This window comes from Helianthus annuus, chromosome 3 (genome assembly GCF_002127325.2).
Source record: "Helianthus annuus cultivar XRQ/B chromosome 3, HanXRQr2.0-SUNRISE, whole genome shotgun sequence".
Classification (NCBI taxonomy): domain Eukaryota; kingdom Viridiplantae; phylum Streptophyta; class Magnoliopsida; order Asterales; family Asteraceae; genus Helianthus; species Helianthus annuus.
In genome coordinates this window covers 170,620,235-170,642,636 of record NC_035435.2, presented here as the reverse complement: position 1 = coordinate 170,642,636, position 22,402 = coordinate 170,620,235, and the positions used below count along the sequence as shown (strand labels likewise).

At 36.3% G+C, this 22,402-nt stretch overlaps 3 protein-coding genes across 3 annotated transcripts; 2 read left to right on the top strand and 1 right to left on the bottom strand.

Annotated features, from left to right (window-relative positions):
* The first annotated feature begins 53 nt into the window (after positions 1–53).
* On the top strand, positions 54–6,364 carry LOC110930824 (calcium-dependent protein kinase 7). The gene is made up of 9 exons (XM_022174210.2): positions 54–352; positions 891–1,421; positions 2,062–2,185; positions 2,297–2,440; positions 3,185–3,337; positions 3,994–4,109; positions 4,778–4,945; positions 5,035–5,271; positions 6,036–6,364. Exons 2-9 carry the CDS (start codon positions 918–920, stop codon positions 6,177–6,179), a joined length of 1,590 nt encoding a protein of 529 aa, XP_022029902.1. The 5' UTR covers positions 54–352; positions 891–917; the 3' UTR covers positions 6,180–6,364.
* Positions 6,365–6,568: 204 nt separating this feature from the next.
* LOC110930825 (phytochromobilin:ferredoxin oxidoreductase, chloroplastic) lies at positions 6,569–12,558 on the bottom strand. Its single transcript, XM_022174211.2, has 8 exons — positions 12,282–12,558; positions 9,909–10,028; positions 9,344–9,438; positions 9,165–9,258; positions 8,931–9,062; positions 8,340–8,444; positions 7,403–7,453; positions 6,569–6,906 (listed from the first exon to the last, which is right to left on the bottom strand). Exons 1-8 carry the CDS (start codon positions 12,474–12,476, stop codon positions 6,721–6,723), a joined length of 978 nt encoding a protein of 325 aa, XP_022029903.1. The 5' UTR covers positions 12,477–12,558; the 3' UTR covers positions 6,569–6,720.
* A 7,271-nt stretch (positions 12,559–19,829) lies between these two features.
* On the top strand, positions 19,830–20,897 carry LOC110932592 (F-box protein At1g22220). The gene has a single exon (XM_022175917.1). The coding sequence runs from the start codon at positions 19,830–19,832 to the stop codon at positions 20,895–20,897; it is 1,068 nt and encodes a 355-aa protein (XP_022031609.1).
* Positions 20,898–22,402: the final 1,505 nt, after the last annotated feature.

Below are 22,402 nucleotides of genomic sequence, written 5' to 3'. Positions count from 1 at the left end.
GAAGAAGTGTTATCTCTAAATTATGTCCACACCCCTTGATTCAAATCATATTTCACAACACAAAAGTCCAAAAGAGTAGGAAACAGCCAAGAAAAACAACAAGAAAAGTGGATTTTGACTCTGAAAAGTCGAGATTTTTAATCATCTTTCTGCTCATTTAATCAATGGTGTATGCACCCAACACCCATCAATAACATTAACCCACCCAACAAAAAACCACGGTCCCCTTCATTTAATGCGTTTCTTCAAGAATCAAGATTTCGACTCTGTGATCGCCTAATTTTCCCCTTTTTAAAACACACACATTTCAAGAAGATTTCACAAAACCCAACTAGAATAATTGGCCTCTGAGGTATGCTGTTTTTATATAATTTTATCAAGATTGTTTGGTTTTTGTTTGATTATGTTTTCTTCAATTCCAACTAGGGTCTTTAATTAGTATACATGTTTTGAATATGTATAAAGCTTGTTGCTTTAGTTTCTGTAAGTGAAAAATTCAATTTTTTTTTTTTTTTTTTGGGGGGGGGGGGGGGGTAACTGTTTGTAAAATATTTTTTATCTGAGTTTGAATTTTTTGATCTTTGTAAAGCTTGTTGCTTTAGTTTGTTTTGGGGTTCTGCAAATGAAAAATTCAAGATTTTTTTTTTTTTTGGGTGGGTAACTGTTTGTAAGATTTATTGGGGTCTGATTTAAATCAATTTTCAAGATTTAATTTAAATTAAGTGAATTTAAGACTTGTTATTTTAATTATATAACAAAAATTCAAGATTTTTTTGGGTATCTGTTTGCAGTTCTATTTTAGTTAATTTCTAGGGATTGATTTTAACAAAAAGATGGAGTTTTTATGATGTGGGATTTATTTTTTGTTTATTTATGATTTCAATTTACAGAGTTTTAAAGATTTTGTCACTTAAATCATGGGAAACTGCTGTGTCACCCCTGGTAAATCAGCTAACAAGAAGAAGAAACTCAACAAACCGAACCCGTACGCAAATGCCTATCGACCGAAGCCCAATTCTGGAGCCGGGTTCAAACTTTACGTCTTAAAGAACCCAACGGGTCATGACATCACACAGCGTTACAATCTGGGACGCGAGCTAGGAAGAGGTGAATTCGGGGTAACATATTTATGTACCGATTTAGAAACCGGTGAAAGATTCGCCTGCAAAACAATATTGAAGAAAAAACTTAGGACTTCAGTCGATATCGAGGATGTGCAAAGAGAAGTTGAAATCATGAAACATTTGCCTAAACATCCTAATATTGTGACCATAAAGGACACATATGAGGATAATAATGCTGTTCACATAGTGATGGAGTTGTGTGAGGGTGGCGAGTTGTTTGATCGGATTGTAGCCCGGGGACATTATACAGAACGCGCTGCCGCTGCTGTTATGAGGACAATAGTGGAAGTTGTTCAGGTAAATTTCCACCAATGCAGTTAATATCGGTGATATATATTGGTTATCGGTCCCCATGTACAATATCGGTCAAACTATAGGTACCGATATTAACGGCGATATTGACCAATATTTGACTGCTATAACCGATATATCACCAATTTTTTTACCAGTATAACCGATATATCACTGAATTGTTAGTGTTAAATTGCTATATATATAAATTCTGCATGATATTAAAATTACTGATATCCGACAGACACCTCACCCGGTGGCGAAGGATAGAAGGGGCAGGGAGGGGCGCCCCCGAACTTTTCGCTCAGTAGTGTTATATATGTAGTTTTCGTATAGAAATTTTTGGGTATATATTTCGACCCCCCGGTTCTATAGAAATTTTTTGGTATATACGTTTTCGACCCCCCTGTCATTCGGGTCAAGCTTCGCCACTGATCTCACCGAGATAACCAATATCTCAAATATCGGTTCTTGACCGATATCCGCTATTTTACCGCATTAACTGCATAGATTTCCACCAAAATCTGTTTTCATGAATCATTTTGTGCTAGAAACCATCGTTTCACACGTATGCTGACCTGTCACTAGTCAAAATCTTGAAGCATGAGGTATTTTCTCCATTAACTATAGTTCTTATCCATTATAGACCTGTCACAAGCATGGAGTTATGCATCGCGATCTCAAACCGGAGAATTTTCTTTTCGCAAACAAGAAAGAAACCGCTGATCTCAAGGCTATTGATTTTGGGCTTTCGGTTTTCTTTAAACCAGGTATGTGACTCTTAACACGGCTCATTGTTCATCTAAATGCCAACCCTTTAATTAAAACGGATTCTTTTTGGGCATAAAGTCCACAATACCGTTTAAAATGTGTGTTATCAGGTGAAGTGTTCAATGAAATAGTTGGAAGTCCTTATTATATGGCCCCAGAGGTTTTGAAAAGGAATTATGGCCCCGAGGTTGATATATGGAGCGCTGGAGTTATTTTGTACATTTTGCTTTGTGGTGTTCCGCCTTTCTGGGCAGGTTTGTTTCTCTATTTCTAAGTTGATATTAATAAATCGGGTAAAGGATCAAATAGAAATAAAATTAACGTACGAATTGGGGGAAAAAGCAAAAAAGTGGCGGTGTCATTTTGGTAATTATCAGCAACTTCAATATCACTGGGGAAAAAGCAAAAAGTGTATTGTAGAGTAATTTTGAGCATTTGTAGAGTAATTTTGAGCATCTGTAGAGTAATTTTGGGAAATGTAGGGTAATTATCAAATTACTCTAGTAGAGTAATTTTGACTTCTGTAGAGTAATTTTGGAAAATGTCTTGTAGAGTAATTTTGTTAGCATTTAGTTATGGTTTTTTTTTTTTTTTGGGGGGGGGGGGGGTAGTGTAATTTTGATAATTACCCTACAGTTTTGATAATTACCCTACACGACCAAAATTACTCTACATGAACATTTACAGTGGTTTAGGTTTTTTTTTTTTTTTGGGGGGGGGGGGGTTGTGTAATTTTGATAATTACTCTACACGACCAAAATTACTCTACATGAACATTTACAAAATTACTCTACAGAAGCTCAAAATTACTCTACTAGAGTAATTTTGAAGTTGATGATAATTACCAAAATGACACCGCCACTTTTGCTTTTTCCCCCAATTCGTACGTTCCGTACGTTTACTTTATTTTTACAAGAACTTAACTGTAATAAATCGTTACATACGTGTATATGATAGAGAACAAAGGTTAAAAAATAATTTTTTTATGTTGTTTTCAGAAACCGAACAAGGAATAGCTCAAGCAGTTATTCGATCAGAAGTTAATTTCAAAAGAGATCCATGGCCAAAAGTTTCCGAAAATGCCAAAGATCTTGTGAAGAAAATGCTTGATCCCGATCCAAAGCGTAGGATTACAGCTCAACAAGTTCTTGGTAATGTTTCATTATATAGATATATAAGTGAGGGTGGAAAAATGGGATGTCAAAACGGGCACTTTTTAGTGCGGGTCAAAACGGGTCGGGCTGGACCAACCGTGATCACTTTTTTACGTTTTCTCTGTGTTAAATATGATTACAAAAACTATATTAGTACAAGAAATTTTATGCAATTGAATACATTTCAGATGACTTTCAACCCACCTAGTTAAGTTAGTTTAATCTAGAGTTAATTACTGTTTTCGTCCCTGTGGTTTGTCAAAAATCACTATTTCAGTCCATTAGTTTAAAAATTGCGATTTCAGTCCCTGTGGTTTCACTTTTGTAACCATTTCAATCCCTGTGGTTTCACTTTCGTAACCATTTCAATCCATTTATTCTGTTAGTACAGGGACTGAAATGGTTACGAGGTGGACTGAAATGGTTACGAAAGTGAAACCACAGGGACTGAAATCGCAATTTTTAAACTAATGGATTGAAATAGTGATTTTTGACAAACCACAGGGACGAAAACAGTAATTAACTCTTTAATCTATTTGACCTGTTTGAGATAAAAGTCATAAAACATAACCGAAATCGATCCGCTTGAAGCTACTTTCTCTTGTGAATAAGCTGATTTGATTGTCGTTATTGCTACCATATTGTAATTACAGAACACCCGTGGTTAGTCGATGCAAAGGCGGCTCCAAATGTCTCGTTGGGCGAGGTTGTAAGGTCAAGACTTAAACAGTTTTCAGTGATGAACAAGTTCAAGAAACAAGCTTTAATAGTAAGATCAACAACCTACTAAAGTTGCTTTGTTTTTTTGTTCAAGTCGGCTGCAAACGAACCGAACGAACACGAACAAGACTATGTTCGTGTTCGTTTGTTAAGAAACATATGTGTTCGTGAGCCGTTCACGAACACTTATCGAACGAGATTTTATGTTCGTGTTCGTTTGTTAAGGAAATGAACTTGTTTGTGTTCGTTTGTTTTTGTTTGTTAATTTTAGGCAACGAACAAAAACGAACGACGACGAACACAAATGAGCACAAACTAATGTTCATGAACACAAATGGAAACAAACAGACACAAACAATCGTTCATGAACATAATATATAATACATCGACTCTTATTAGATCTTTAATTTGTCGGAATTTTGAAGTATTTAAATACATATAAAAACAAAAAACACTAATGAACTATCAAACACAAACGAACACGTGATCGAACGTTCACGAACATAAACGAACGAACACGGCCTCTGTTCATGTTTGTTCATTTAACTAAACGAACGAAATTTCTTGTTCGTGTTCGTTTGTTTAATAAACGAACGAACACAAACGAACTTCCCGCCGAACGGTTCACGAACTGTTCGCCGAACGTTTGGTTCGTTTGCAGCCCTAAGTCCATCTCATGATTCTTATCATTTTGAATGTAATTTTTGAATTACACAGGTGATAGCCGAACATTTATCAGTCGATGAAGTGTCAGGAATAAAGGAGATGTTTGATATGATGGACACAAGCAAAAGAGGCAAGATAAATCTTGAAGAACTGCGCGTCGGTTTACAGAAACTTGGACAGTTGGTAAATGATGCAGATCTTCAAGTGTTAATGGAATCCGTAAGTTTCATCATCGTATTTACACTGTTGAGTTCTCGGGTTTCGTATTTTGCATCCATTGGTCAAAGGAGTGATGGTTTGACTTGCAGGTTGATCTTGATGGAGATGGTACACTAAACTATAATGAATTTGTGGCGGTTAATGTGCATCTTAAGAGGATGGCGAACGATGAGCATTTACACAAAGCATTTGGTTTCTTTGATAAAAACCGTAGCGGTTATATAGAAGTTGATGAGCTTCGCTATGTGTTAAGTGATGACGACGAGAATGTTAACGGCATTGAAGAAGTGATCCACGCGATTATGCATGACGTCGACACTGATAAGGTAAGAATTCATTGTTATTCCATTTTATCGCGTTATCAAACCCATACCCATAATGATTCCTAACTGCAAACCCAACCCATACCCATAGTTAGGGCTGCAAACGAACCAAATGTTCAGTGAACAGTTCGTGAACCGTTCGACGGGAAGTTTGTTTGTGTTCGTTCATTTATTAAGCAAACTAACACGAACAAGAAATTTGGTTCGTTTAGTTAAATGAACGAACATGAACAGAGGTCGTGTTTGTTCATATTTTTTCATAAACGTTCGGTAACGTGTTCGTTTGTTTTCGATAGTTATTAACGTTTTTATTTTTTATATTTTATTTAAATACTTCAAAATTCTGACCAATGAAATATTTAATAAGTGTTAGCGTATTATATATTCTGTTCATGAACGCTTGTTTGTGTTCATGAACGTTAATTTGTGTTCATCAACGTTGGTTGCGTAAAATTAACAAACGAACATGTACACGTTCATTTCCTTAACAAACGAACACGGACATAATATCACGTTCGGTAAGTGTTCATGAACACATATATTTCTTAACAAATGAACACGAACAAGTTTATTCGTGTTTGTTCAGTTCGTTTGCAGCCCTACCCATAGCGATTCACGACTGCAATCCAAACGTCGTGTTTGTTCAGTTCGTTTGCAGCCCTACCATTAGTGTTTACAAATAAGATGGTAAAGTATTCGATTTTGTATGTGCAAACACCCCCCTTGGCATTGATGATGAGATGATAATCTTATTGTTATCGCATCAGGACGGGCGCATTAGCTATGAGGAGTTTGCTGCTATGATGAAAGCGGGAACCGATTGGAGAAAAGCGTCTAGACAATATTCACGAGAGCGTTTGAACAGTCTCGGTTTAAAGTTAATGAAGGATGGTTCATTACAGTCCAACTGAGTTGAATTTACAGGACAAGTAGGTTTTGTAGAAATCAAATCTAATGTACAAATAAGATGGTAAAGGTTATGTTGACTTTGACTTTGACTTTACTAGAGTTGACTTTTGACTTTAGATAGGATTAGTTACACTATGTTTTGGATCATTGAGGTTGATCATATTACTAAAATCATGGCTATAGCCTATATCTACTGGCAGTGGCGGATCTAGAAAAACTTTATAGGGACGTTTCAAGAAAAAGGGGTAACGAAATCAAAAACACGTCAATTTTTTTTTCAAAATTTATACTACTGTGGAAGCGTCAAGGGGCAACAGGGGTTACCTCTTGTCAAGAGGTAGGGTCCGCCCCTGTCTACTAGAGTAAAAACAGATACGCGGCCAAAGATTCATGTGTCAATGATTATGCGAATATATTGAACAGGATTAAATCTAACATCGTATACAACGAAATCAAATATTATGATCCTCCACTACATACACAATAGCAATGAACTTAACTAAGCATACCAAGTATCAACATGCATACACAATAGCAATGAACTTAACCAAAAGTATCACCGATAAATACCCCTTGAGCATCCCAAGGGCGGTTCTCAAACGACTTGCCAACAACGCTTCGTTTTTCATTTATTGACCCGTCCCCACGCTCATACTCCGGAAAGTAATCTAGAAACGTCTTGTTCCCGAGCTCATTCACTCCATTGAAAAGGAACTTCTTCACCACATCCTACACAACATTTAAAGAGGTGGCATTAAAAAAAACAAGATCAAAATTAAAGGACTTAATTTTGACTAATTTACTTATAAACGAGTCACTTTGGGTTATGTTATGGACTATGTTAAACATACCAAATGGGCCAAATCATAAATTTAGCTAAAAGGAAAATGGGTCAAAACGGGTCGAAAGCCGCAGAACCTCCGAAAATCTTTTTACTTTACATAGTTAGTTCAATATTGTATTAACACAGCTTCTGTTTAATCGTACATAATGCATTAACTATTCATCCAAAATGGAAAATTGGACACACATTTGTTTGTGTGACAAGTTGACCCGACGTGACCCGTTTTGACGTGTTACTCAACTCCCCCAACCTGCCATTTTGTCATTGTTCTTTATATCATAAGGAATAGAGGAAAAGAGGTGATGTCATTCGAGTTGAAATAGATATGACCTCAAAAGTCAAAATGCATTAGTTTATTTTGATTTAAGTCAAAATCGATACCTCTGCAAGAGTCTCCCCAATTAATCTTTTGAGAAGATTGTAGCCTGGATCCTGTTTGTAGCAACAAAGATACAGTGAGAAACCATGGATTTCAACTCTTAATTAGCTACCACACAAAATGCGGTCAAAGCTTTGCGGTAAGAGTTATGTAAGGTAAATTCTTGTATGCTATTTTCACCAAGAAATCGAAAGGGAAATTGGCCTATAATAATCCCACCTAAACCTTATTGGCCATTAATAATCCCACCTCAGAATATTACCCCCACCAGTCCCACCTGTCACATATTTTTCCTACAATGGTCCACCGTTAAAAAAAACTTAACGGAGTTAAGCTTTTTTCCAAATTACAAACAGATTTTTTAGGGCTTTTGATCAGAACGATGATACGAGTCCGTTGATGTAAAACTTACTTCGAAATAGTGCTCCAAGTGACTTGATTTTGGTTAATTGGAAATTTAAACACCTGAATTGAAGCGCCGTTTCATCGTTTGGAGCACCGTTTAGAGGCAAGTTTTACATCAATGGACTCGTATCGTCGTTTTAATCAAAAGCCCTAAAAAATATGTTTGTAATTTGGAAAAAAGCTTAACTCCGTTAAGTTTTTTTAACGGGGGACCATTGTAGGAAAAATAGGTGAAAGGTGGGACTGGTGGGGGGAATATTCTGAGGTGGGATTATTAACGGCCAATAAGGTCTAGGTGAGATTATTACAGGCCAATTCCCCGAAATCGAAATGGTAAAGAAAATGCAAAGGAACACTCATTGCTATTATCATTACATTAATGTTGCTTGATTGATATTGGGGAAGGAATCATGATTAAGAACAAATACGTTATTTGGTTGTTAGCGGTTAAGCAATCGCACCGACTAAAAAATTTAGAGTTAAAAAACAAAGAAAAAAAAAGAAAAGAAAAGAAAAGAAAAGCAAAGTACACACCTTTTGGGCTCTCCATGTTAAATACCTATGTTGCGCCTCACGATTCAAACTTATTTGAGAAACGTCAGTCTCCTTTGTTGCCTGATTCATCAAACCGAGCCAAGCCTGCCAATTTACAACAATAAAGTACGAATTAAAAAGAGTAAAAAACAGCAATAAGATATTTTGAAGTAGAATAAAGATGTTTAAATCTTATGGATTGTATAATAGAGTGAATTTCAAGGATTGTCTTTTATCTCTATACCCATTTTCAAGCGCTGTCCTTTATGTTCAAAATTGACGAGTTTTGTCCTTTATGTTTTCATATCATACACATTTTGTCCTTTAGGCCTAACCCAGTTAGTTTATTCAGTTAAATTTGGTCATATGCTTTGCACATGAGGGCATTTTTGTCAATTCAAAGGTAAGTTCAACGACAAAAACTAACTGGGTTAGGCCTAAAGGACAAAACGTGAATGATATGAAAACATAAAGGACAAAACTCGTCAATTTTGCACATAAAGGACAACGCCTGAAATTGGGTATAAAGATAAAGGACAATTCTTGAAATTCACTCCTTTTAATATAAGAGATAACACACAAAGTGGATACCTTGTAGTAATCTGTGAATGCCGAAAACAAAATATCGTGCTTTTCATGACTTGAAGAAAACCTCGTCCATATGACTATTGGCGAGAAGAATTTCAAAGACTCGCCGGTGAGTTTTCCTCCCCAAGGTAAAAGCTGCATGCAATCTGTCGTTAAGTTGGCACACCATAAATCTCAGGCATTCGTTAAACTACAACTGACAGATTAAAGAAGTTGAAAAGTCAACAGTCAACACACCTCGGCGTACTTCAGGCCGAGAGGAATCAAGCTTCTATAATACTTTTGCTTGTACGGCGTTTCATTTATTACATCATGCAACGGATTCAGGTCCCTGTAACAGGTAACAGAAACCAAATTTTAATAATAACATTCAACGTTTAATTATGTTTCGATGACTTTGTTTGACCGAGACTTACAGTACAACGATATTTGTGTTACCGGAGGTGAAAAAGTTGGCGCAAAATATCGGGAGGTCAAATTCTGCTTCGGGGAAGACAGCCAAATCTAGCACCTGCAAGCAGATTATAGTACCCAGATCAGGATAAAATAATTAAGAGTAACTAATTATTAGAGTAAAATGCACGGATAGTCCCTGTGGTTTGGTGAAATTTCACCTTTAGTCCCCAACTTTTCAAAATTACACTCTTAGTCCCTGTGGTTTGTCAAGTTGTTACTCGGATAGTCCCCAAAGCGGATGAGGTTAGTTTTTCTGGTTAAGTGGGTGTGAAATGACAAGGACTATCCGAGTAACAACTTATCAAACTATAGGGACTATCCGAGTAACAACTTGTCAAACCACAGGGACTATCCGAGTAACCTTCATCCGCTTTGGGGACTATCCGAGTAACAACTTGTCAAACCACAAGGACTAAAAGTGTAATTTTGAAAAGTTGAGGACTAAAGGTGAAATTTCACCAAACCACAGGGACTATCCGTGCATTTTACTCTAATTATTATTAATTAAGAAAGTTAAAGATATACCTGCATGCCATCACTTTGTTCGATAGAAAGACTGCGAAGTAATCTGATTTTCGGAGCTTGAAACGAACACATCTTAAGCTCTGTCTTCCCATCCACTGCCTTTAAGGTACTGAAATCATCCTGTTAATTTAAAATGACCAAAACCTTAGTTATAAAGTTAGTATGTACAGTTTGACGTTCGACCATTGCCAAGTGGTTACAGTTTGACGTTCAACCATTTTAGTCCAAATAGTTTTTTTTTCTCCTTTGGGTCCCTGACTTTTCCATTTTCTTGCCATTTTGATCACATTGCCTAACTCAGTCTAAAAATCTGGTTATAACCAGGGGTATTTTTGGCATAACTGTTGTGTAGTGATAACCAGGGGTAGTTTACAACATAATTTATAAACCTCATAATAATTTAATGCCAAAAATACCCCTAATTATAACCTGGTTTTTAGACTAAGTTAGGCAGTGTGATCAAAATAGCAAGAAAAAGGAAAAGTCAGGGACCCAGAGGAGAAAAAAAACTATTTGGACTAAAATGGCAATTTGGACAAAAACTCAGGGACTAAAATAGCAATTTACTCAAGCTTAAGGCTTGGGTCAGATTATGATACATGATCAATAAGTGATGAAACCAGAACTTTTTAACTTGGGAGTCACATTGATACAGTGGACCGTGTTAATTGTGTTCTTATTGTTCTTGGGCATTCAATTGTGGGATATTGTTACTATGGTGTTTTATACATTCTTGGTTTAATAAAGTGTGAGGCACTCTGAGGCGTTTTGGTCCCAAAATCTTACGCGCGAGGCGCACACATTACACATGCAAGGCGAGCGTCTATGTATAGCGAAATAAGCTTTATTTACAACTAAAAGATGCATATTTCTCATTTGTTACTTTTACATATAAACCTATATATCAAGTAAACATTTTATAATTTTTTTTATCCCTTAAGTTGCTTTTATATTAAAACCTCGTATGGACCCTTTTTGAGCAATTTGACCAGGGGCGGACTTAGGTGTTGTGGTGGGTGGGTGGGTGGGTGGGTGGGCGCACCCCTTGAACAAATTTTTTAAGCAAAAATCCCGCTCACACCCCTTGAAAATAATTCCTGGGTCCGCCACTGAATTTGACCCAAAACTACATGTGGCGCACCTTTTCCTTCTAATGTGTTTTCCGTAGCACCCCGCGCCTCCTTATTAAACCAAGGTCACACAATTAACCCAAACATGCTTTCCTCAATATATGGTCACTCTTTTTCTTTCAAGTTAGGATCTTAAAAACTATTCAACTATTCATTTAGTCACAAAGTCAAAAAAAAGTTTCTATAAAATTGTAAATAACCCAAACCATTAAATTAAAATTATATTCTCATTCAGTGCTTACTTTCCTACCAAGTAACCACCAATTTGTCATGATTGTCATCACTACTAAACTTGCTCAATTCAAAGCATTGCCCTACATATCAAATCCTCAACAAGAAACATCCTGAAGGTCATATAAACTTAAAACTAAACATAATCAAAACTAATCTTTTAAAAACCGGTTTTTAAATTACATTAGGTTGGGCTCTAAAATGGTTCAACTGGTTGAACCGGGTTGTACCATGCGGTTCAACCGCATTTAGGATTTATGTAACTGATTATGTTTTTATCCAAAAAAAAAAACAACTATTTTCTTGTAAACTATTAAGTATTTTCAGAGCATTTTTATTACTTATAAACAATATTACATTGATCGAGGTGAGTAACAGTTTCAGTGTTACCTTAATAATATCGTATTTTATTAAAACTAAAAAACAAATTTTAAAATAATGCAAACCGGTTCAACGGTTTGAACCGGTAGAATCAGATTAACCGCCGATACATAAGATATACAGTAGCATTCAGGTTTTACCTGTCTTTATTGTACCACGCATGTGTCCGGAATCCGGTTTAACAGGTATAGCCAATGATCTCTAGATCAAGTGGTGGAGGGCTTGCATTTCTCTTGAGAGATGCAAGTTCGACTCCCACTTGGTGCAGAGTGAGGCACTGGTGGGCAATGATAGGAGACCCAGGAAACCTGGGTTGGATCCTTGAGCCAAACGGGTTTTACCGGTAATTTCACTGTCGTGCCTACGGGCGGGTGAGTTACCGGGTTTTCCCCGGAATTGGTGGTGGACTCGGGTTACTCTCGGAGTACTCCGTTTGTCCAGTGGGTGCCCCGAGAGTGCTCGGGATTAAGTTTGTTGGCCGTTCAAAAAAAAAAAAAAAAAGGTATAGCCGGCAGGTTCATACCGGTATTTAAAACATTGATCAAAACCCCAATAATAATCTAATTCACCCCTTAAACTTAGCATAGAACAAGTAATAAATAAACTGCAATAGTTAATAATAAATAGTTACCTGCAAGTAAGAAGGAGTGAGGTCTGGAGTTAAGAGTTTGGTTTCATCCAAAGCAAACTGAACAAAGTTTTGGTATGAAAAGGTGGAAACAACTTTCATTGAACATGGGCATCTCTTGTGTTTGGTTCTTGAAGACAATGGATGAGGTTTAATGGTTGCAGCAGGTAAGAAAGTTGAGGAAGATAAAGACTCCATTGTTGAAAGGTTTGCAGTTGAAAGCTCGGTGCGTGTGCAGACAGCAATCCAGAAGACAGCCGCACAGGTTTCTACTTTCGTACATGGTCACGTGTTGCTTGTTTGGACCGTTGGATTTTCTTTATTTCTTTTTTCTTTTTCTATAAATAGGATGTGTCTAGCCTTTTAAAACTCTGTTCGGGTTTAACATAACGTTTCGTCACGTTGTGTACTAGCCTAAGACCCCGCGAGCTTCGCGGGTGGCTAAACACCAACTAAACACATAAGATAATTTAAACGTAGAAACGTTAAAGTGTGATTTGTTAAGCCTAATATTTTAAGACAGTTGAGCACGTCCCAATAGTACATCTACATAATGTTCGTTACAAATTAAGTTTTTGTCAACTAAACCTTCATGATGTTTTCATGATATCTTCTTTAACTCCACTATCGCATTCATCCTCTGACATTATCAATTCCAACCAGGACGACTTAGAATTTAAACCTCTGTTGCTAGATTATTAAAAAGATACATGAAATTAATTTGAAAAAAAATAGATTCTTACTTAAGTGTAAGAACAACTCAAACGGGTTCTTAGAGATATCAACTGGTTGGCTACCCTCCAACACTTGATTTGCTATAAATCCCTTTTACTGTTATAGAAAAAAATAAGGTTAATAAATTAAAATACCCAAGATACCAATAACCAAAAAAACTACTATCCTACATCATCTTGAATTGCAAAACTTTATAGATTACATGTAGGTCTTCTCCTCAAATGCATAGCAATTTGAAAACACACACAAAGCGACGTGTCTGAAGGTTTAGGAAGAAGTGAAACGATATGTCTAAAGTTATGAAATGCTGGGAGCTTATAAATGGAAACGATTTGAAAAGGCATGTGTATGCGATGACACCCTAAGTTACTAAATGTTAATATGAGTATAATATGACCAGCAAAAGGAGAACTTCTCAATAAAAAAAAAAAAAAAAAAAAAAACTCTTTCCACTTAGCAAGATGCTAAGGGACCAGAGCATACACCAGAGGGACAACAATACAGAAAAGAAAAACTACAGTAAAACTGAAACAAAAATTAACCATAGTCCATTCCTTTGAATTTAATCCAGTTCTCCTTGCTCAGGACAGAGATACAACATCGCTTCTCCATCCACCAGTAAGACCCTTGTTTACTAATATTATGTTGGCCCAAAAAACATGACAGCCTTTCCCAGTCATTTCTTTCCGCAGCAGAGGTGAGTGTGGGGTTCCACTCAAGATCCCAGCAGATACCACCCCACCTTCTTGTTGTCCATAATGGACACATCTTTATGCTTCACCATGGCAAAAATTTGACATAGTTAGAAAATATATGTACATGTCCTTAAAGTACCATTTGAGTTTCTAGCACTTCTATAATTACAAAAGAGAAGTGGTCATTTGGTGTTGATGTCGATAATTACAAAAGAGTAGCCCACAAATAGATCATCCTGTTATCCCACTTTTCACGCCTCCTTATCTGCAGTTAGAAGGCAAAAAATGCTTAGAAATCAAGTTTGGCAATTGATAACGGATTATCAAAATTCATATATAACTATTTTTTTACTACTGTAATTTTAGTGCTATTCAATTTATGTTATCCTATACCGATATTAATACCGAATATAATAATGAATTCCAAAGGGTTTTTAGAGTGGATTGAAGATGGGATAAATATGCAAAACTAAAGAGGAAAAAGGAAAATGCAAAGTGATTAGCGAGATTAACACAATCTCAAATTACTTTTGTTTGGTTATTTTTAATCAATTATGATGTTTTTTTAGACATGTTGGAATTTGGATGTTAAAAGTCGAACCCATGGTTGTTTCCATTTTGATTTTTTTACTTCTTTATAATGTTGTACTAACTTTTGAAAACCTTTTTCAATGCATTATTTATAAAAACAATTTAAGTAGACAAAAACATGGTTTGTAAGTCAACTGGCCCATGCCTTGTTAACAACATTCGAACCTATAAAACGGCTGAAAACACCAGATTTTGTAGTTAGTTTATTTGAAATGCAAATAATTACCAGAACTAACCCAAATATGAAAATGACCCAAGTTGAGACTGACCCAAATCAAAAGGCTTTAATTATACAGGGCTAAGGCAATCAACATATATATAATTAAGACCATGAACAAACTTAAACTAACATTCAAAGCCATACTTACGTGAACAACAACCATAGTTGTACCTTCCCAACAATAAGATGTGTGACATTAGCAAGGAAAGCATCCACCTCAGTTGAAACACAACCATGCACAAGCTTCGATAGCTCACCACCAACATTTACCAAAGGCTGTCATAAGCCTTTTTAGTAAAAAACATTTAACATATGCAAGAAAGCAACTGTACAAATGCCTACTACCTAAAGAAAACAATCTACCTTATTAACAAAACATATCATTCGAGCTTCCGGGGTCCCTAGACCATAACACGGCTTATCCACCAATGCAGTATCCACAACACCCAACAACGAAAAGGTAAACATAAATCCTTATTGTCTGAATACACTTTTTGCTCAAATTCACTTGATACTTCTAATTTTTAACGCAGCTATCACGGATAAGATTCAACATAGTAGCACTGAATAACTACCTTTTGAGCCACAACCAAGGTAGCCTCATCCTGACTAATGCATCTAAGAATTACCCCATGGACCTCACCAATAATAGCCTAAAAACAGCCTCTTCTTTCAGATCTATTTTTCAAGTACAAATGTTTTAGAAAAATAATACCTTTCATGGGGAATATGAGAAATCATTTCCTGAATTTCAGCTTCTTTAGCATCCTTTGCTATAAGAGATTCCAGCTGAAAAAATAATAAATTTTAACTTACACAAGAACAAAAAGAATCCGAAGTGAACCTGCTCTGAGATAAATTGGTATTTATCAACTGTGTTTTTGATAGTCAATGAAGGTTCAGCAGTGCTACTTGTAATGTGATCTGAAGCTAAAGGTGAAGGTAAAGGACAGGTGTGTATGTGTTTCTCTCTCACCTTGTAATGCGATAAGGGCTATCCCTCGCAGATAATTTAATAAAATATAATTAGCGAAAAATAAAATAAAACCTGTACCATGGTACCATACATACGAAACAAATGTTTAGCAACAGCAGTGTCCAAGACTCAACGAATAACTATTCTCGTGTGTGACACTTTCATCCATACATATTCTTGAGCAAGCACAATGAAATATGCATGATCCCATCCATCGATCCACCCACCAGATGTGTAGACTCCAACCTCATGGTAAAACCAATTCTCAACAAAATCAATGTTCTGACAGTTCTGTAACCCTAAAACCCGATCAATCCAAAGTAAAAAAAATGTCCAAAACAAATCATATTAAATCTCCAGCCAACAACATAATAAAATTGGAGCCCTAACTAATTGCCGAAGCCTACAAATGGATAGAATCAACAGTAAGTAGAGCAAATGTGATGAACTGATAACTGAAATTGGAAGCATATTTATAGGAGATGGATAGAAACAAAAGTATGTAGAATACATCTTGCAAATAACATAAACCAAACACATACCTTCAGTCATTCTCAGATGTCACGCCAAACACCGCCGTGAACAACCAACGGAAAAACCAAGAGGCGGTGGCGCTGCTGCCGTGGAAGCAGTTGTTTGACCACCGATATCTATTGCGAGCAAACAAACCGTAATACATGTGAAATCAACGTAAATGAATTCAAAAGAAGAAATTGCGAAAGATATAAATGGGAAAAATATGAAATCGCCTGAGCTAGAGCTAGGGTTTGTGACTGAGATTATTGTGGAAAGATAAAACGTACCGAACCTATTCGTCACTATCATCTTCATCACCATAATTGCAATCCTCAAAATCATGTTCATCATCTTCATCACCATGGTGGCGGCATTAATCTGGTGGTAGAGAGATGAGATCTAGGGTTCTTTCATTTCAATTGGGAGGATAAAGGATGAAAGGAAACACTGGATTTAGGGTTTTTGATTGTAACAGCCCTCAATCAATGGGAGAATCAAAAAGGTAACTCCGAAATTTATTGAATTCGATGATGGGTGAATTGAAGATAATCGATAGGAGGTGATGGCATATGAAAGAAGAAACTGAAATAGGGTTTAGATGCTTTTGTTTTAGCGCCTAAACACAAAACGCGTGGATTAAGAGGAATACACGTGGTAATGAGTGGTTTAAGTGAATGCCAAGTGACATAAGTTTGTTTTGTTTTATTATAAGGTATAGATTAACGTATACTTTAACTATCACGTTAATGTTTAATTAATAATTAAAAACCCAAAAAAATAAAATAAAGAAATTGGTTATTTGTTGACGTTCCATGGGCCCCACCCCTCTTCTCTCAAACGCCTGTTAAGGTGGTGGTGCCCCCATGTTTGACGCCCAGTTTTTACGCCCTTGTGCCAATGTTGAGGGGTGTTAAATACCCACATTAACAAGGGTGTTAGCCGACAATGTCCAATGTAATAATATACGTAATACTAAAAAGTAGAACTAATTTTTTTTTTTCTGAAAACCCATAACTAACACTGATTTGTTTGCTCTTTTAGATCATCTTTTGGAGTCCTTTTAGAGTATTCACGATAGAGTTCTCTATAATATATAGAATGGTTGTAAGTGTTGGTGAATGGAGAAGAGAGAAATGTTAACGTTCCTCAGTAAATTTGAAGAAAACATTGTTCACCATTTATGATTTTTTAATATTTTTGAAAGTGATTATGAGTGGAGAAGAGAGAAAAAGTAATGATAAAAATATATACCGTATTATTTAATTGAAAAGAAGAGATAATGTAATGTTTTTCATATAATACGGATATGGAAAAAAAGATACATTGTGAATATGCATGCTCTTTATCTCTATAAAACATGGCAACATATTGTTTTAGGTCGGCAAAAGATTATTTGTTTTGTTTGATGACATCCGGTAAACATGTCTAGATGTTGACACCGCTTGACAATGTCACATATTCTTGATTATTTCATTTTTTTAGTTTAGAAATACGTAATGAATTAATTATTAGAGTTTTAGTTACCGGAAAAAAACACATCATCAACTTTAAGAAGAAAATGAAATATCAACTTTATAATTGAGTGACTTGGGATTTTTAAGCTACTCTTTAGGGATTGAAGTACTTAAATCATCAAATATTGTTTGTATTAGATTGTTGTGATTAGAGTTTACGTGAGACCTGGTTTATATAGACCAGGTATTATAAGATCATTCCCTATACTATCAGTATTACATATTTGATAAAATATTTTCATGCAAGCAAAGCGTAGGAGCGATTTTGCTTGAAATGTATAAGAAGTGAAATTGAAACTAAAAAAACAAAAAACACATTGTACAAAAGTTCCAAAAGAACAACCTTTACTCTAGTAGACAGTAGAGTAGTAGATTGTAATATGGTATTTGTTTCACACCTTTCTAATGATATGATCTATGGGCCCAACCTTAACAGATCCTCAAGGCCAATCAAAGAGGCTTGTCGATGAACGCCTGAACGGGTTACTCGATTAAGGTCAATGGTCCTCAATCATGCCCTTTTTTTCAAGGATGGTTAATCAAGGCTCAACTCTTAACATGGGGCAATCTAGTATCAAGAGGCTTATTAAAACAAGAAGTTAGCAACGTATATGCTCATTTGCTAAAATTGCGTTACATTTCAAAGCCTTTTAATTTGGGGTATAAAACATGTTATTTTTTTTTAGTAAAGAATTTAGAATCTCCACCCGTCAGGCAAATAATCATGAACCCAACTTCAAGTACACACATATATCCTAACACAGGCTCCACCATCCCACCCACCAAACATACAAACACACAACAAATCCAACAACATATACATACATGAACCTATATTCAAACACGAACATGAAACAAATATAGACAAACAAACACACCTATGATCTTAAAATCCAAACACAGATACACACATTCAAGCACAAATATAACACATACACAAGCGCATCAAATCTAAATGAACATCCGCAAACACACCTAACCTAGCAAAATATAAAAAAAAAAAAAACGAAACCCTAAATCGAGACTAAGGGGGTGATTGGGATTGCTTATTTTCGTGACTTATTAGCTTATTGACTTTTTGAAAAGTTAAAAGGTGTTTGGCATGAGCTTATTATGTGAGAGAAAACTTTTCCAAAAAGTCATAAGTTGTTTCGAAAAGCTAAGCCAAACATAGCCTAATAAATAAATCCCTTGCCCCACAATTTTAGGAAGAAATCAAAACTCTAACCACTATTCACATGAAATTATGAAACCCCAACCCTCGATTTAAGGGATAGATTTAAATCCCACTCTTGATTAGAGACAAATATATATCCTAACTCAAACTAAACTAGCTCGGTTCAAAATTTTAAAGGAGCTAAATACTTAGCGCAAAATTGACTCAGCATAGTTCCGGCTTGGTTAGGTTGTTAATTATTATAACTTAGAAGAAACACATTTGCTTGATGTAACATTGACCTAATGCATAAATAGCTGAACTTAAAATGTTGAATATCCTTTACCTAAGAGAAATTGAGATCGATTTAAACGAACAAAACAACAACCCAAGTCATCTTAGCTTAGCGTAATTGAGATCAATTTAAACGAACAAGGCAACAAGCAAACCAACCTTAGCTTGAGTTCCACCGGTTTACAAACCAAATCAGCTCAGCTCAGCTCGACTTGTTTATAAACCTAGCCAATTTCCAACAAACTTCTCCTAGTAAACTTCTAACCAAAACCATTTCTAGTGTCATAACTCATAAATCAAAGGATTAAGAGTAGGGTAAGCTCTGTACCGGTACTGAAGATCGTCAAATATGGTTACCGGTACAAAAAATGTTCGATACCGTGCGGTACGATACCATTATTTGTATGTAAAATTCGATAAAATACCGGTATCGAAAACGCTAAAAATCAGATACCAAATTGATACCAAAAAAATTCAGTACAAGAAATTCGATAACCAAAGTCCCAAATGCTCATCTATCTTTCGAGCACTAGGGATGAGCAAATCCCGATCCCGTCCCGATCCCGAAAATCCTGTTCCCAAATTTCGTCAAAACTAGGTACCAATACCAATACCGAAATATATCGGTACGGTAGCGGTATTTGAAGGTAAAATTCAGTATTTTATCGGTACCGATTCTGAAAATGCCAAAAAATGGATACCGTTTCTGGTACCGAAAAAATTCGGTATGGTATTTTCGGGATCAAGATCAGGACCATATCTGGACAGGACCCCTACCGAGCACACATACATACACAAACAAGATGATTAGGGTTTCCTTATCCGATACTCCATCAAACTCCCACATCCCAAAAATGACCACCACCAACAAATCACTCGAAGAAGACGACGCATCTTCATCTTCACTAAACCGTTTACCAGACGAAATCATCCTCCAAATCCTCACCAAATCACCCGACCTTAAAACCCTATGCATTCTCCACCTCGTCTCCAAACGTTTCGCCTCAATCATCCTCCAAATCGACACCATATCCTTCACCGCACCTCTCGTAAACCCTAACACCACCTCCGGCGACATCACCACCACCGGATCCCCCAAAAACCTGTTCCGATCGTTCCTAAACGGCGTCGTTCTCAAACCTATTCACCTCCTCAAACGTATGGTTACTCCTTCTACTAAACCTCTTCCGCCTATGATCTCTTCGTTTTACGGTGATTCGTTTCGATCTGCAGTTACTTTCTTAAGCAAATTTACTAGAGTTAAGTTTTTATCTATTGAGCTTCCGGTTTCCAATCATAGAGGTGTAGATAATAATAATTGTTTGTTTAAGTGGAATGTTAAGTTTAGTAACCGAATCGAATCGTTTCGGTTTCTGTCACCGAATGGGTTAAATTACGTTAATGGAAATGTTGATGAAGAAGGAAATGATCTAGATATGGAACTAACTATCGATTCGTTTAAGCGCAAAGTTCACATTGCGTTTCAGTGTTTGAAAGATGTGATTATAAGGCATAGGATGTTGTTGTATTTTGTTAAGGATTTTCCGAACTTGGAGAAACTGTCGATTACGGATTCTGGTCGGAGGGGGACGCTTTGTTTGAGCGGGGGGAGGCTGGCTGAGGTGAGGGGGTGGATGGATTCCGAGGGTGGGAATGTGAAACCGGAGATGAATCGGATTGAGGTGCCGGTTAATGTTAGCCAGTGTTATGTGCCGGTGTTGAATTTGCCGGTTTCGGGGTGTGTTATGAAAGGGGTGACTTTTGTTGTGATGCGGATGAATGGTGATGTTCGGGATGGGGATGAGTGTTTGGTGAGCCGTGGTGATGGGTTTGAAGTTGAAGATGAAGTCGAGGCGGCGTATAGTGAAGCTGTGGTGGAGATTTTGGAGAATCATAAGGATAAAATGAAGCGGCTGCTGTAGTATGATCTTGAAACTGGTAATCGTCTTTGTTAAAGGTTAATGTTCATGTCTGTTTGTACAAGTATTATATATCTTTGAATGCAATTTAAAACAATATTTGCAAGTTACATAGGTGTATTTGCATCTGGTTGTGTTAGAAATGTTGTAACGATTTTGTATAGGGCTGCAAATGAACTTAACGTTCAGCGAACAACTCGTGTACTGTTCGGCGGGAAGTTCGTCTGTTTAATAAATGAACGAACTTGAACAACCAATTTTGTTCGTTTAGTTAAATGAACACGCATGAACAGAGGCCGGGTTCGCTCATTTATGTTCGTGAACGTTCGGTAATGTGTTCATTTATATTTGTTTGTGTTCGGTAGTTCATTAGTGCTTTTATTTTTTAAATTTGATTTAAATACTTCAAAATCATGACAAATAGAATATTTTATAAGTATTAGTGTATTATATATTTTGTTCACGAACGCTTGTTTTTGTTCGTTTGTTTTCATGAACATAAGTTTGTGTCCATTTGTGTTCATTTGTGTTCATGAGCGTTCGTTATCTAAAATTAACAAACGAACACGGACACGTTCATTTCCTTAATGAACGGACACGAACAGAAAATCTCGTTCGGTAAGTGTTCATGAACAATTTGTGTATCTCCGTAACAAACGAACACCAACAAGGTCTTGTTTGTGTTCGTTCGATTCGTTTGCAGCCCTAATATTATTTAGAACCTATGGCTAGCACTCAAATTGTTCCTTAATATGTCAAAATTGAGTAGACTTCTTAACTAAACTCAGTATCAAAACTCAGTTGTCAACCATAGCTTGTGATGATCTATTTGGGTTTGAATTTTGCTGAAGAGTAGAAGAATTTTTATAACAAATGTGTGTTTTGCTACGCGTCATGAAGATTTGAAACGCTAGTCGCTTTGATGTTGCATTCACACAATGTTCTTAAAAACCAACTGGATTGAAGTAGGTGGTCGGATAACGTTTTACTCATCTATCTAAGTTGCACAATTTGAATGTTTGTTTTGGGTTCAAAAAAATTGGGCTACCAAAGGTAGAATATTGTTCTATTTCCGGGTGAATTAGCTTTCCAGATCAGGGTTAATTGTTTTAAACTCTAGTCGGGTCAGCAACAGTTATGTGATTATTTCGACTTTGTTCTTCGGTTAGCAGGGTAAATATGTGTTCTTAGTCTGATTAATGATATGCAATATCTTGGACTGCTTAATCACCCATCAGTTGCTAACCAAAGTTGTAAGGGGTGCTTGACATCGAGTCGTCTAGAAGTGAATAGAACATTAAGCTTGGTTTTAAAAAGCGAGAGACGCACAAAAGCCACGAGGTCTGAAACTGAGGCGCAAAGAGTAAACGCGGTGGGCTTTTTATACCTGATGCGCAAGGAGATTATATAATTTTTTTTATATATCCATAGGTTTTTAGCATCCCTTAGCCACATTATAGCTATAAATAAGGTTTATATATGATTTTACCTACATGTACAAGACAAAA